This window comes from Hylaeus volcanicus, chromosome 4 (genome assembly GCF_026283585.1).
Source record: "Hylaeus volcanicus isolate JK05 chromosome 4, UHH_iyHylVolc1.0_haploid, whole genome shotgun sequence".
In the NCBI taxonomy this organism is placed as follows: Eukaryota; Metazoa; Arthropoda; class Insecta; order Hymenoptera; family Colletidae; genus Hylaeus; species Hylaeus volcanicus.
In genome coordinates this window covers 5,542,188-5,558,114 of record NC_071979.1, presented here as the reverse complement: position 1 = coordinate 5,558,114, position 15,927 = coordinate 5,542,188, and the positions used below count along the sequence as shown (strand labels likewise).

Below are 15,927 nucleotides of genomic sequence, written 5' to 3'. Positions count from 1 at the left end.
GTGAAATTCAACGTGAAGCTAGCTACCAAAACACTTGGCTGGAATTAGTAATTAAGTGCTCGAGACAATTCCGGAAGCGAGTCAGCGTGACGTTCTGTAATTGCCGGACACTACGGGGATTTCAATTCGGCCGCGGCGGGGATTTGCATACTTTGTGTTTTGTATGCGGCGCGCATACTAGCCAAGGGTATTACGAAATTCGGTCGCGACGCGAATTTCTCTCCCGCGAACGTCGTTATAAACGAGTTACGAGTCCTGTCCCTTGGACGTCGTTATGAGTTCCACGTTTCACTGAACCGCTCTTCACTTATGAACGACGGCAGAGATATGCAATAACCTTTCCCCCTTCCGTTCCCCCCTCTCTGTCTCGGTTCGTTTGTTAATTGCTAGCGATGTCCCATCTTTTTAACACGTTCACTGTCATTACGTAGGGATGTCATAGATAATCATTCAAATTTTTATATGTTAGGGATACATTAGGAATCAGTTGTACATTTCATTAATTTTATTTTGACGTGATAAGCGATATATCGATCAATAGGTTAAGACGTTACAAGTGAAAGTATTTAATCATTATTTCATATGTTAATTTTTCATTATGCTAGATAAATTTTCTTTGTGCTAGATACACCACCAATCATAATTCCGGATCATTTATTGCAATATAAATCCCTTAATATTCCTTTTCTATTTTATTGTTGTACACATCATTGATGTTAATTTGAGCAAGACTCAAGAAGTATCTATTTCCTAAACTAACCAAACAAACGATATCCATTATAATTATAATGAATGGAACGATAAAATAGAAAAGTAATATTAAGGGATTTAAACTACAGTAAATAATCTTGAATTGCGATTGGTGGTGTGTGTAGCATTACTCAAATTAACATTAATGATGTGAGCAACAATAAAGTAGGAAAGAAATAGTAAGGGATTTATATTGCAATAGATGATCTTGAATTACTGGTTGACGAATTGGTCTAAACAAATGCTATTATATAATGGCCCTGCCACAATAGTATTAAAAAAAGGTCCAAACGTTATCCTTTTAGACCAGACTCCGAATTTAAGATAAATGAATTTTTAATTAACACACTACCGCGCGAAGTCCCGATCGATACGCAAGTTTTAGAACGTACGTTCCGCACGGCCGCGGTGGAATATCGATCGCTGTGAAAATAGGATAAACTCGATTTTGCAAAATTGAAAACTCCAGTTCGACTGTGAAAATGGTGAATATGTACACGATTTAGAAAGAGTATCGACAAATATATAAACATAATATTCTGATTATTATTATTATCGTAAAGTCGTTGTAACGCAAAGCGAAAGAAAGCGCGTATGTCGTGTTAATGTAATTATATAATTCTAATAATAAATTTTTTTTCAAACACATATTTATTTTCATTTCTCAAAACATTTAGCGATACAAACAAAAAATGCGGAATACAAAAAGTCGTAAAATTAGTGCAAAATTCATTCTTCTTCCTGCTCTGTCTCCATCAAATCCGTTTCAAATCCGTGATTATGTTCTAATCTCAACACCATACAAAAAAGTGGAGCTGCCTCCTTATTTCACCACATCCCTCAATTGTTGGTTGGTCTCCATTGGACGCGCTGTCCTTCCTAAAATCGAACTCTCCCCGCGCGTTGTGTTTCCCTTGCCACCGTATGAATATCGTGACAATTAAACTGCACTCTCGACGAGAGTGGCCTGGCCGAAGTTATTAGCCCGAAGTGGCTTGAAGCCACTGGTTCTAACGACGCAAGAGCCCCGAGTACTTGCTGACTCGTGTTTTCGCGCCCCTGATCAAAGCATTATGTCGATGCACAGCATGTCTGATACACTTCGAGTAGGATAACTTGGCCGACGTGCTATCCTCGCTACCGACAATCGCGATAACCGAAGCGCTTAATCAATTTTGAAACTCGACGAACTATTTCACCGCGGCGGAATCGAACGAGCAAACTGTGCACCGTGTGTGCATCGCGTGATGTGTACACGTCATTAACCTCTCGAGGGACCAATTATGAATCTTTAATCCCTTACAACAACAATTTTTTTTTAATAACAAGTATAATTTATATTATGTTTATGTTGTGATCCTAAAAGGTATTGTTATCTTAGATAGTAGTAATTTTTATGTAGAGTCAATCGTACACGTAATTACAAAAAAAATTGTAATATTTAAAGCGTCACACCAGAAAGATTTAATAAACACACGAAATTGTTTGACACGTTACAGGTCAGTAATATCTATAAAACATTCACATCATCGCTGACTTGATATCACGTAATATTACTTTCGATTAAAATCGTAAACGAACAAAATTACGACCAATTTCGTTCGTTTCGGAGCTCTTTTTTTCAAATCTACACATCGCCGCAGAAGCTTATGATGGCATATTACACGGATCGGCCGTACCGAGCATCGCGTAAAATACAATTCATCGCGGTATGTAATTTAATACAAAATATTATACGCGGCTGATGCAATTTCATACAAAATATTGCAAACCATAATCCAGCACCGAGGCGTTCCGTCACGAGCGAAATATTCCCGATTTCGCATTCATTCGAAATCAGCGTCTGGGTAGCGGGAAATATTTTCAACGGCGATAAAGGTTTAATCAAAATTACCGACGATGGAAAATGTGGAAAAATGGCGGGACACGATTCTGCGTCGCAATTAAACTCTCGCGGTCCGCTGACTGGCAATTCGAGCGTCGCACGGCGGGCTGGAATTCCACAAAACTGGCCAAAACTGGAAAGAGCTTTTCAGATTTTCACGAAACTCCATGTATTTTTACATGTATTAAGAATCTGGTTAGCGGAATTAGAAAATTTACAATAGCCAACTCGATGTGGCAAACTTGAATGCTAGAAAGTTGTTAGATTTGCAACAAAGTTCGCGTATGAAGATTTTTAATACTGCAGATTTTTAATTTGACAGAGTCGAATTTGTAACTTTCTTTTGTTAAAGTTAACGAGAATATAAATCTTTCTTCCCTTGTAATATCCTTGGCGAATTAAATTCACTATAAATAGAAATAAAAAATGTTGAATCAATGGATCAAACAATGACCAGTGTGCTGTAACGATCAGCCATTAGTATCACCTACAATTATTACGAATTTCCAATAAAAATCCACCTAATCTCAACTTCAATAAAACACTCTCTACTTGCAAACTAAATCTCTCGATATTAAAGTAACTTTACACTTGCCTAATAGCAATAACATATTCTTGAGCGTTGACTGGAAACTGTATGACACCCGAAAGTGATTAATTACCGCCATTTACGTTTCTTTACTCTCGAACAGGTTTTTCCAGCTCCACTATGCGCGACCAGTTTTTCGTCAATCATACCGTGGATTTATGCGAATTTTACAACAGGCATTCGTTTTTGTTGGCAGGTGCAGCCGCAGCAGTGACGTCCGCGAGCGGTCACGGGTTCGACGCGCATTTACGCGGGCCAAGCTTCGTCATCGAACCGCCGTCGAGGGTGGAATTTTCAAATTCGAGCGGCGCCTGGCTGGACTGCACCGCGACAGGAAGCCCTCCGCCCAACATCGATTGGTCGACCGCGGATGGACATCCGGTGAACGACGTACCGGGCGTTCGAAGAGTGCTGAGGAATGGCACGTTGGTCCTTTTGCCGTTTCCGGCCGCTGCGTTCCGTCAGGATGTTCACAGCGCTGCTTACAGATGCGTCGCGAGCAATTCCGTTGGAAGAGTCCTTAGCCGCGACGTCCAGGTCAGGGCAGGTAAGAAAATATCAGCGATCATTGGACCGTTTCTTAACATTTTCGGTCTAAACGCTCATTTTGTCAAACCCTTTAGTAGGTTTATCAGATAGATGGTTATACAAATTTTTAGGATGAATATTCTTGCTTGGAACTCCTTGCTTGTTTTGCTTGGAATTTCCTTGCTTTGAGTATTCTTGCTTGGAATTTCCTTGCTTGGAGTTTTCCTGCTTAGAATTTCCATGCTTGGAGTTTTCATGCTTAGAATTTCCATGCTTGGAATTTCCTTGATTTTTGGTTTTCTTGCTTGGAGTTTCCTTGCTTTGAATTTCCTTGCTTAAAATTTCCATACTTGGAGTTTTCCTGCTTAGAATTTCCTTGCTTAGAATTTCCTTGCTTAGAATTTCCATGCTTGGAGTTTCTTTGCTTGTGTTGAAAAAGTATAAAATCTCTTAGAAACTATTAACAAATTTTAATCATAAAAAACATGCGAGGTATACGAGTTGCAACAGTTAAATGGGACACTCTGTATACTTGCTTTGCAAACTACATAATCGAAATCACAATAGTTCCCATGCAGCCACGAAATATTGCAAATATGTGCTTTCAATTTAGATTTCAATTTGAATATTTTAAAAACAATTTTTTCTCAGTTCTTTCATATTTTCACTGTTCACTTTTCCTTTGTACAGCTGAATTTGTACGTTGTACGTTCAACATCGAATTATTATTATTGTTTTACTCCCTAGAGAATTTCACCTGCCACATTTACATATTCATGGAACTCGTTCGAATTAATACTACAATGTGGTACAATTAAACATGTATTTATGGTTATTGTTGTTTAAATTGCTCGCATCTATGAATTGGAAATAAGTTTCTATCGGATCGTAAATTTGAAGGTACCAGATCGAAATACACGAGTTCCGTTATCAACTTTTGTAGATCGAATGCTTCATCTGACCCCTTATCTTAACCCCTTGGGCATCCTAGTATCATTATTGGTCGCACAAAAATCGGTTTCAGAATTTTGATTTTTAAACACACCCGAATGGTACGCGATTTTTTGATAGGTTTTCCAAAATATTGTTTTTGATAATTCAATAGGTAATCCTACGGTTGAGTACGCTTTGATTGAAGTTTATCGTTATTACTCTACTCCACGGAGAATTCATCTCGATATATTTAAATATTTATGGAATTTATCCGCCCATTACTCACTAATTCTATTTGTATTGGCGTTTGCAAGCAATGTCCATGGTATGGCATTATCTGTTTTAATTTAACTAATAAACGAATAGTAAAATCGATGAAAAGCAGATAATACCGTGATTAATAATTACAAACACCAAAGCAAATAAAAATAACGGCCAGACACGTTATTCCAATCATATTCACGTGTCGGTTATTGAAAATGGGACATGGTACATTTTATTTATTTAATCTGCTTACTTAAAATATAGTGAAATCGACGAAATCCAGATAATGCCCTCATCAATATTCCCAACACACAAACGCAGTAGAAATAACGGATAATGGTCAGACACGCTATTATAACGCAGTAGAAATAACGGATAGTGGTCAGACGGAGGATGGTCACGCTATTATAACAGCTGAAATACGCTATCTTAATCATATTCAGTCGTAAATTGTTGAACTTGGGACTTTCATCGTGCAAAATCATATTTACTTTTCTAAAAGAAATAGGAACAATCAATCGCATAAAAGGCAGTTACTAAAACTATAGATTAAACATGATATGGCCGGTAATACTTTGAATACTATGATTAAAAAACAATTTTAAATAACAACAGAGTGTAATTGGGGATTTTTCAAATATAGATCGCAGAAATTTGTATTGGAAATATGAAAATGTTTCTTAAAGAACGACTCGCGTCGCATTAAACGACAGGAAAGAAACCTATTTTCCTCCAACGCGAAGTTGTTTTGGTCCCGTCGTTGCAAATCCTTGCTAAACGAAGCGGGCAGAACGTTGATTGCGCTTCGAGCGTTCGGAATAATAGGAGAAATAATTAAAAAACCATTAGGAGGTGCCGCGGCCGCGGGAAGAAAGGAAAAAGCGAAGTCCGGCCGAGTCCTGACCGAGGATGTTCCGTTTCTGACCGGATGCGGGTGAAACGCCGCGAGTGGCGGGTGCGGGGCTCGGTGTAATTACCTGTTTAAAAAAAGGAGAAGAAAAAATAGGAAAAAATGCAATCTGAATGCAAATCCGTGGCAGCTGCGAGGTCGATCCGACGCTTTCAGGATTCCCAACCACTCCCTCGCGGCTATAAAGTTCTGGCCCGGACGCGTGGCCGTTAATTAAAACTTTACTTCCTGCTTTCGGTTTAACGAAAGAAATTTCTATCCCGGTGTGACTGACCGAACGGAAGTTCTCGCGGACCATTGCAAGTCGATCCCGTCGCGAGACGCGGGAAATTCAGCAATGGAAAGCCGGGACGAGACCCTGTTTCGCTCCATTTCGTCCAAACCAGTTCCCCGTGAACGTTTTCGAGCGGAAAAGGAACATTTTTGAGGAGCCACGACCGGGAAAAATATTTTAGCGAGCGCTATTCCGTCGAGAACGAAGAGACGTGTTTGATGCAATCGTTGAAAGAAACCTTTTGCTTCTTGTTGATATTTAAAGAGGGCATGCTCGGTTAAAAAGCCGAATTTTTATGAAAGTTTGACATTTCTTTTCTGAACAATGCATTTAAATTTTTTAATAAAATTGGCTATATCTAATAAACAGACATTGCTCGCTATTAAAAAGAAATAATTCAAAAAATTTATAAACGAGGAAGTAAAAGTGACTTTTTGGAAACGTAGATCGCGGTGACCAGTGAGGTTTTAAACAAGGTTATCCGAAATCGAACGAAACGGAAGACGAACAACGAAAAAGTAGAGGAACCACGCGGCCGAAGGTCGCGAAACAGACGACAAGAAATTCGACGTCACGGGATGAGAACACGGGGGGAAGTCTTCGTCGGGCGTCGCGGCGCCGGTGTGTCAGATTGCAGCGTCGCTGGCAGCTGGCCGTCGCCCTTGGAATTTCCGCGTAAATAAAATCCTCCGGAAGAGTACAGTGCCTCTCGAGCGGCTGGGCGACGGTAGAAACAAAAAAGGAGAGGAGAAAAACGACCAGCAGACGTCGAGGACGAGGCGTTCGTTACGCTCGCGTCGCCTCACGCCTCACCGCTTCCCAGACGCCGACGACGAGATTCACCCGGTTGTCGACGACGAGTAACGACGTGACACCCTTGCACATAAGTCCTCCCCCCTCCTCTGTACGTGCGCGCACATGTGTCTTACGCGCGTCCACGTGTGCGCGTTCGTGTACGCTCCGCGTGTGTCCCGGGCGTGTGCACATGTGCCCGCACGCGCGACGCTCGCGCGCTCTGCCGGGAATCGCGTAACACGTTTCAATTAACGCGAGCGCAAGGGCATCCTTCCGCGTGGGATTATTCGAATGGCCGTGTTTCGCGGCACTAGGTCGAAACTGCAAATTAATGGAACTGCGACGACGGTACGGAGCTCGCGAGCTCGTTAGAGGCCTTTCTTGAACGACGATCGCAGGCGCTGCTGGCTGCCTGTTGGTTTAGGAATTTAGTTGTAGCAAATTGATAACGTTGCGACGCAATGGTTGGATCGTTCATGCGAATCCTCGTTTATGCAAATTCGTATTTTTACAGATTCGGATGGAGATTTGAGAATTTTATCGTTGATATTTTATATGTTTTTTAGATTTGTGGACGTTGCACATTTTCACTTGACATATATATATGCATGAACAGTTTACTAATAAGTACCCTTGTCGTCTATTGAATATTTGATGTTTCCAAATAAGCATCACATTATAAATTTGTGCATAAATAATGTTGACACTTACAGCCAGTGTAAGAAGTATTCTTACAGCAACTAATTTAAAATAAATGGTTCTTGTACGAATACTTATTACACTGACTGTATGTGTCAAGATTATTTATGCACAAATTTATAACGTGATGCTTATTTGGAAACGTCAAATCTGTGTGAGAAGTATTCGTACAGCAACCAATTTGAAATAAATGGTTCCTGTACGAATACTTATTACACTGACTCTATATATATTTATATTGCATAACGTATTTGTAAACATTGAACCTATCATTTCACGTAGACATACTTCTCAAGTCTTTTTGGAAATATCGTGGTAACATAAAATTAATGTCGGTTATTGAAAATGGGACATGGTACATTTTATTTATTTAATCTGATTACTTAAAATATAGTGAAATCGACGAAATGCAGATAATGCCCTCATCAATACTCCCAAACACGAACGCAGTAGAAATAACGGATAATGGTCAGACACGCTATTATAACGCAGTAGAAATATCGGATAGTGGTCAGCCACGCTATTATAACAGCTGAAATACGCTATCTCAATCATATTCAGTCGTAAATTGTTGAATTAAATTGTTTAACCATAATTTCCGTGGAAATATTTTAAAGACAACAAGAATGATTACCAAAAATTCTATTATTTGACTCAGAAAAGAATGTATCCCCTTAGGATAGTGATAAAGTGCGTTTGAGAAGCTTTATGACGTATTCATTTCTATAAATTTTTGTTCGAATTCCAGTTTTGCTATTTAGAGCGCATTCTACATTCCTTTGACAAAAGTTTTAGATAGATAAGTTCGCTTCGCGGCTTGCACGAATAAAAATAACTCCGCGCTTATTTGTTCGCAGTGGTGGCTCAGGCATACAAAGTCGACGTGGAAGTGATCGGAGGTGCATCCAGGGGATGCACAGCGGTATTGCGATGCGTCGTTCCCAGCTTCGTGAAAGATTTGGTACGCGTCGTGTCCTGGTTACAAGAACCCTCGTTTTACATCTACCCATCTCTACAAGGAGGTAAGATTCCATTTTTATGTCAGTCGAACGGTACCAGCTTTTGTGCACAACCTCTTTCGTGTCCTGATTAACTCCTCAATAAATAAAACGTTGGCAGACGTCTATGTTACATCAAAATTTGTCATTAAAAAAAACCCACGTAAGAAACTCCCTACCAACTATAATCATTCGCCTTCAAGATTCATCCCTTCAAATACCATCAGAGTCTCCAAGTGGAGCAGCTGTTGGTTTCCCTCGTAAGAAAAAAGAAATGGAAACAGTTAACGTCACCCTTACACGCCTATTACAACTTACAAGAATTTATCCAACCCCGCAGAGAATACCGAAACTTTTTCCTCCGCCGTTTTCCGTTCATAAATCTGTCACTTACCGGGCGAAACTCTAGATTACAATAACACGACCGCTCTATATATTTCTCGTGACATTAATTTCGCGGATTAATCACGAGCAACGCGAGAGGGAGCAAAAAGAAAGAAGGAAAAAAAAACCCGTCGCGACGTTGCCCGAAATACGTGCAAAAAGATAGCGCGAGGCTAATAGTCTGCAAACGCTATTATTCTATGTGAAAAGCGACGAGCGCTATCGCGTAATCGATAATTTCGCCTATCTAACAAAATGTAATATTCCGCGGCAGGAGACGGCAATAAAAGCCCAAGGGACATTCCAGGGACGCAGATGCAGTGACACAGCCGATAGGTGCATTGCGCGAAGAATTATACGCGTTAGGGGATGGGGTTGAACCAGGGGCGCTCCTAGGACACCTGCCACCCAGGTGTTATATTCAAATTTGCCACAATCTATCGCTGATCACGCTTTCGGGCAATTTTATTTGTTTTTGTAGAGATTTACTAGCATGCACGTTGTATGTTAGTAGTAATATGTTTATTATTACCAGTCAGCCCGATAAATATTCGTACCCTCTGTGTTTATTGAAGAAATTTCTCTAAATTAAATGCTAGGTTTGGTGTTTTTAAATAAAATGTTCGTTATATATATATATATACAAGTGTAAAGTTATTCATGTGCATATTTATAATGAAAAATTTATTTGAAAACATCGAACCTATTATTTATATAATATATATATATACAAGTGTAAAGTTATTCATGTGCATATTTATAATGAAAAATTTATTTGAAAACATCGAACCTATTATTTAATTTAGACAATCTTCTTTAATTGGCGCGAGGGGTACGAATATTTATGAGACCGACTGTATATTATACTATACTCACATTAGTATGTTTATACGTATTATTGTACGTCATTAATGCGTAAAATCCGCAGTTTGAATATTAGGAACGAAATGTGTTCTAATTGTTTCGCACTTTTCAAGTACATGCAGCCATTTACAAATATAAAATCGCAGCTTCTACAAATTCGCGATGACAGTTTGAAACCTAGTTTACAGCAACGGCAACGGTTTGCATCGCGAGCCACAGAAAGGACGATGCAATCACAAATGGCGCTTGTATATGCGCGTTCGAGCGTGTACACTTGATAACATACGAGCCTTTTTAATGTTGAAGCCTGTGCAACGTCGGCAACAATTGCACGTATATGAACGATAAAGTAATAACGACCGCAGAATGTACGCGAACAGTGCTGATGTATGAAGAGACCGTTAAATAAAGCACAGCTATGCAAAGCGAAAACTTGTAAAGCGAGTGTACGTAAAGCGAAGATACGCAAAGCAAAGATACGTAAAGCGAAACTATGTGAAACGAAACTACGTAAATAAATGTACAACCTAACGAGTTGATACAACAAAGTCTGTAGAGAAATGGTATCTCTACAATACGTAACAACGATTGCAATTATAACATTAAATTGGAGAATACTCGTTATTAACTGAAATTCATAATTATATTAATTATAATCGTCGATCGTTAATGAAATTACATTTTGCCTGCCGTACATCCCTTGCATCCACGCTATGCCACCTGGATGTTTGGTGGGGGGTGTAGGTTGAGGGTGGAATGGATGCAATCGTACGATTTTCACACAGGTAGAGGACAGAGGGAGCATTATGCCGTCGCGAGCGTTGCTTACCAGGACTAAAATTTAATATCCAGTGGAAGGGGTGAGGGTGGGTGCCATAACCTGCCGCTACACTGAAATTTAATATCCACAATAATCTTCCATAGCCTTCCGACCTGGCGGCGTTGGTCGAGTTATTCTCGGGGACATCGACCTTCGCCCGTACAACGCGTCGACTCATTAACAGTCGTAGAAAATTAATTAGATTTAAGAACGTCGCCAGGTTTGTTTCGTCCGTGCTGGAACGCGTCGGTATCGGTTCGAAAATTATGACGCTCTGTAATTAAAACGTAATATCACGCCGGTCGAACTATTAATTAGTAAGCTTAATTAGTAATCCTTTTAATTGGACGCGATGCCGCGTTGTTAATGCCGTTTGAAGATGATCCTTGCTCGATCTATCCGCGATCTTCGTTCTCCTCGACAGGTGGCAGTAATTAGTCTCTCTGTTCTAACGATCTCTCTTTCTCCTCTTCCGTCTCCCTGTGTCACTCTCGTTCGTCGATTCGATAACATTTTATAATTGTACCCGACCGATGACGAACATATTCATTGTCGATAACGGACCGAAGGAAAAAAGAAAGATACAAGAGCTGGCTCGTTTCCAGCAAGCCATTGTCGTACGGTTCTCGAGCGCGGAGTCGACGAACCGGCGTAACTTTTATGCGACGCTGCGAAAAAGGACGCCGTAAAAACGCGCGGCTCTCGCGACACGAAGATATTGGCGCACCCAGTGAACTGCCGCTGTTATCGCTCGGTACCGTGAAATTTGCTGCGTATCGTGCCCCCTTGGTTCCGTGTCTTCCTACTCGATTTTTGAGTCGACGGAGACGGTCTGGTATACACCTGGACTGAATTTCGACTACCGATCTTGTAAGTGTCACCTATCGATCATTATTACTAGACTGTGGATCTTTATGCAAAATAAAATCTTCGAAACTACCCACAAAAATTTAACCTAAATAAGAATTTTACTCCGCAAGTACATCTCTGCAAGTTGATCTTTACTTTCAATATTTTTGGTAAACGAGTGATTCTTATTCAAATCTCGGTTCGGTAATCCCATCGGGTAAACCTTTCCCTCCTACGTATCCATAATCTGACTAAGGTCGGGTACATAGGTTTGACCAGACTCTAAACTCGACTTATTTCTCCAAGTGCAATCCTGCCAGTGGCTAAGGCTCCTTACACGGTATTATCTCCCTCTATACGCCGTATTGCGCTTGTATTGTGTTCCTATCTGGCGTGTGTATATAATGCGGCGTCATCTGCCGTTCGTGTACCATGATAATAGAGTCAGTGTGCGGGAAGCTGTTTAGCTACCGAAAGCAAGTATGGACAGGACTGTGCAAGGACGAGACGCTTCAAAACCTACTTCCTAGACCTTGTATCCCAGGCGATCCGCTAGTAAAATTCGTAATGCTATACTAACGCAACGACGTGTGCTATAGTTGGCGTGTGATATAGCTAAATTATGAACACTATTCATAATGATACAGCTGTGGTGACTAATGCACAAAGTGTGATCGGCCGAGTAGTATAATCGAGCAGAGGGTGATGCTACATTTAAAAGTAGGTCGAAAAAAAGGGAATAACATTTTTTCGTTTGACGTTTCGTTTTCGAGAAAGTCGAGTTTGAAAATTCTGATATTTGAAATAATGATATGTACGCGTCAACAAGGACAGTACTTTGAACAGTTTATTCAATAATGTCATGTACAATAAAATTAATAAATGTATTACCCATGTATTAACATTTCTTATTTGTAATACATATCTAAACCTTGAGGCAAACTCGATTTTCTCGAAAACGAAGACGTTAAACGAAAAAATGTTATTCCTTTTAACCCTCTGCTCAGTTGTGCCACCCGACCGGCCACCCTGTATAACAGTTGGGTCTGTCAAAATTGTTAAAAATGCTACGGTCATTGTAAGTATTGTAACTATTGACAACGTTAAATCTATTGATAATTTTTATTGAGAGTTCCTAGAATTATTGAGTTTATTGGAGCTTGTATAATAGTCCATAAGTCTAGTTTAATGTAGTAGTACTAGTAGGACTATTCGAAGCATTAGCATCAGTGGAACAAATAAGGCTTATAAAGTTAGCGAAACTAGTTTCTATGCAGCGATGAAGATCAACAAAATCAAAGCATCGCCATTCTGTTTGGGAAGCTGGATTTCGTATGCTAATTACCTTCTCTGACTGTTGAGACTCGCTGTATTCAATATACAAAAGCTCGTTGTTCTCAGTTTGAGAAATTCTGATATATACGTATATAGATAAATTGAGCCTAACACTACTGCGATCTCAGTATATTAGTGAATCCAAAACAGCCGTACTAATTCCTCTCCAGAGTCTCAGTTCCCAACTCACAGGACACTGTCAATCTTGCCAATATCCGTAATCCGTATTCGTGCTGAACCTAATTCGCCTGCCTCTAATGATTCATTCACTATCAAGTGTGTTGCACTAGTAACCGCAAATTTATGACACGTTCTATTGACCTTCGTGTATACTTCACAATTTTTATTCTGTTCACACCAGAAGCAAGATAAACTCGTACATCAACCAACTCAAAATACAATTAATAAGAAAAGAAATAAGAGGTTAAGATTAAAAATAATAAACTTTAATTTACCCAAATTCTACTCTAAAAATATGTAGGAATGCTGGTTAATCATTTCTTCCCCTAAAATTTATTAATAAAATAAATATACGAAGTTTTATTTTGAATCGGTCCCTGTACGAATATTTATCACACTGACTGTATATTTACAAGTAAAAATATAATCGTTTATTCAAGTAAATGTCAGAGAGATATCTCTGTACATCGATCGTTTCGTATATTATTCGAATAAAATTTTGTTTGTCTCTGTTTCGTACCATATCTTGTTACGAATTTAGCAAACGACGCCAAGTCTGAACAGTCGACGTATAAAAAAAAAAAAAAAAAAAAAAAATGTAACAAATCCAGTACGAGTCTCACAATGCGATTCCAATCGAGACGACGACGTGCTCGGCGTGCCAGACGTCTACGTGAAATTAAATTTTGCCAGTTTCTCTTGTCTCTTTCCTTTCCGGCGATCTTCTAAGCTCACTAGATGGAAACTCCATTTTCTGACCGGAATCATAATACGATCAATACAAATCGAAACAATACTCCCGTATATCTGTTACATCCATCCTTGCACATCTATCAGGATCGGGTTGCAGTTAATTCCCCGTGCAGCCAATTTATCCTCTGCGAACGTGCACGCACAAAACCACGCTAATACATCGTGTATCTTGAATTCGTCGATTGGAGTAACAATATTGTTTCACGTTCGGTTAAATCTTAAACTGTAATCGGTTTCTTAGCGATGAAAATCAATTCAATGTCCTCTGTCATAATATAGACACATAACGATTATGTACAATAATATTTACGGGATTAATATTGCATGGAATTTTGTGAATGTGTGCTAATTAAATATGAAAATGTAAAAATCTTCTTACGGAGATTATACGCATTAATTGGGTGAGTTCGAATGGCGAATGATGCAAAAATGTTGTCGCTCTGTATCGACAGAGGGAACAAAAAAGCTAAATTCAACGCGATTCGCAACGAAATGAACAGAGACGTTTTTTTATTTCCTTTCGACTGTTCTTATGCTGCGTTTGCCTTTCTCTGCACGCTTCAAAAGAATTCTCGTATCTACAAAAGCAAACATTCGTTTCCAATATCGGCATGTTTTCATCAGAGAGGTTCCGTTTTCGAAACAGCGGCGCGCAAGATCGATCTGTGTATTGAAAAATTCAAGTGTCTGCGTTCCTTTATCTCGTGAATATTTTCACAATTTTTATGACAGGGAATCTCTCGTACGTTCTGAAGAGTACTGTCTGAGAGAGTGAACTTTGAGGGCGACATGTTTTAATCGTACGAACAATTCGAACAAATCATTGAACAATTTTAATCATCTTTAAATGAGTTAAATTCTTCTTTTAAATCGATCCTTGCAAATCTCAATCAATGTGACTGCTTTAAACCATTGTGCACCTTAAAATTGCATTCCTTTAATAATGACACGACGTTAAATTATACTTTTATTTTTAAGGAATTTAAATTTTGTCACAATCTGAAGTCCCTGAGTTATACAACTCCTTTGGCTAGGTTGCTCTTTACATTTAAACATTAATCCTGCATAATATATAATGTAACCTCACGAAATTTTATTTCGATGACAATTATGTTCCCATAATTAATATACCCTTGTGCATAGATCTACCTTTACATACACTCTCTAAAGTGTACCTTACATACACTCTATAAAGCACTATAAATAGTTTCTACTGTCCCATTTTATTTAGGAAATTTATATAATGAAAGAATTATATACTCTGCACTCTACTGTCCATCTGTTAGTTCATCTCGCATCTTCATCCACCTATCTTGTACACCCAAACCGCCAAATATGGCGTTTCCTAACATTTTCAAATATACTTTCGTAGAATCCTCGCATCCTATTAAATTCTACGTTATTGTCGTTAGATTATCCTGCATGTTTGCATACCTATAGCCAGTCAGAGGCGCTATATTTCTGTAAGCGTAACGTATCCATCTTACTAATAGCGCCATGGTCAGACTACACGTAATTCGAGGTAGGCCCCGTCGGATCCTCCCGTCTCGTACATGCACCTGTACATGTATATACGGTTATACATGACGTACATACGCGGCCTATCTACCTTGAATAGAATCGAGGGGGCGCAGGCCGTAGGTAGTAGCATCGAGTGTAATACCGAAACTACATAACCCATCCAAGCCGGCTGACTTGGCCGACAATCGCTATTTAGGAGGGCCGCTTATCTCAGCCGGTCTTAGCTGTGCTAATGTCTCGTGGCCGATTCTACTCCCGCACGTAGATGCAATAACGTATACAGGGTCTAGATAGTGGTTCTCGGTAACAAGACAGGCCGCGGCGAAGAAAGGGAATTAAAGCGAGGGGAGCTGAAAATAGAGATGAAGACAAAGCGCGAAAAACAAGGGCTGCGGAGAAAGATAAGGGAGATTGCGGGCAGAATCTGGAACGAGGAACGAAGGAAAGCGGACCGCGAAGGAAGTTTAGAAAGAAAAACGAACGAGTATTAAGGGTGGCAAAATGGAAACGACTGGATGGAAAACATTGAAAATGGCGGTGCATGACTCGGAGGAAGAAAAAGATCTAGACTTCATATACCTCTGAGTCGTGGTTCG

At 39.6% G+C, this 15,927-nt stretch overlaps 1 protein-coding gene across 8 annotated transcripts in view; it reads left to right on the top strand.

Moving 5' to 3' along the window:
* LOC128876028 (cell adhesion molecule Dscam2-like) overlaps positions 1-15,927 on the top strand; it is a 156,378-nt gene that overhangs the window by 93,245 nt on the left and 47,206 nt on the right. For all 8 annotated transcript variants that reach the window (XM_054122122.1, XM_054122121.1, XM_054122119.1 and 5 more), the window contains exons 2-3: positions 3,421-3,771; positions 8,485-8,649. In XM_054122122.1, coding sequence (XP_053978097.1) covers positions 3,421-3,771; positions 8,485-8,649 — 516 coding nt within the window. The remainder of the gene's footprint in view (positions 1-3,420; positions 3,772-8,484; positions 8,650-15,927) is intronic.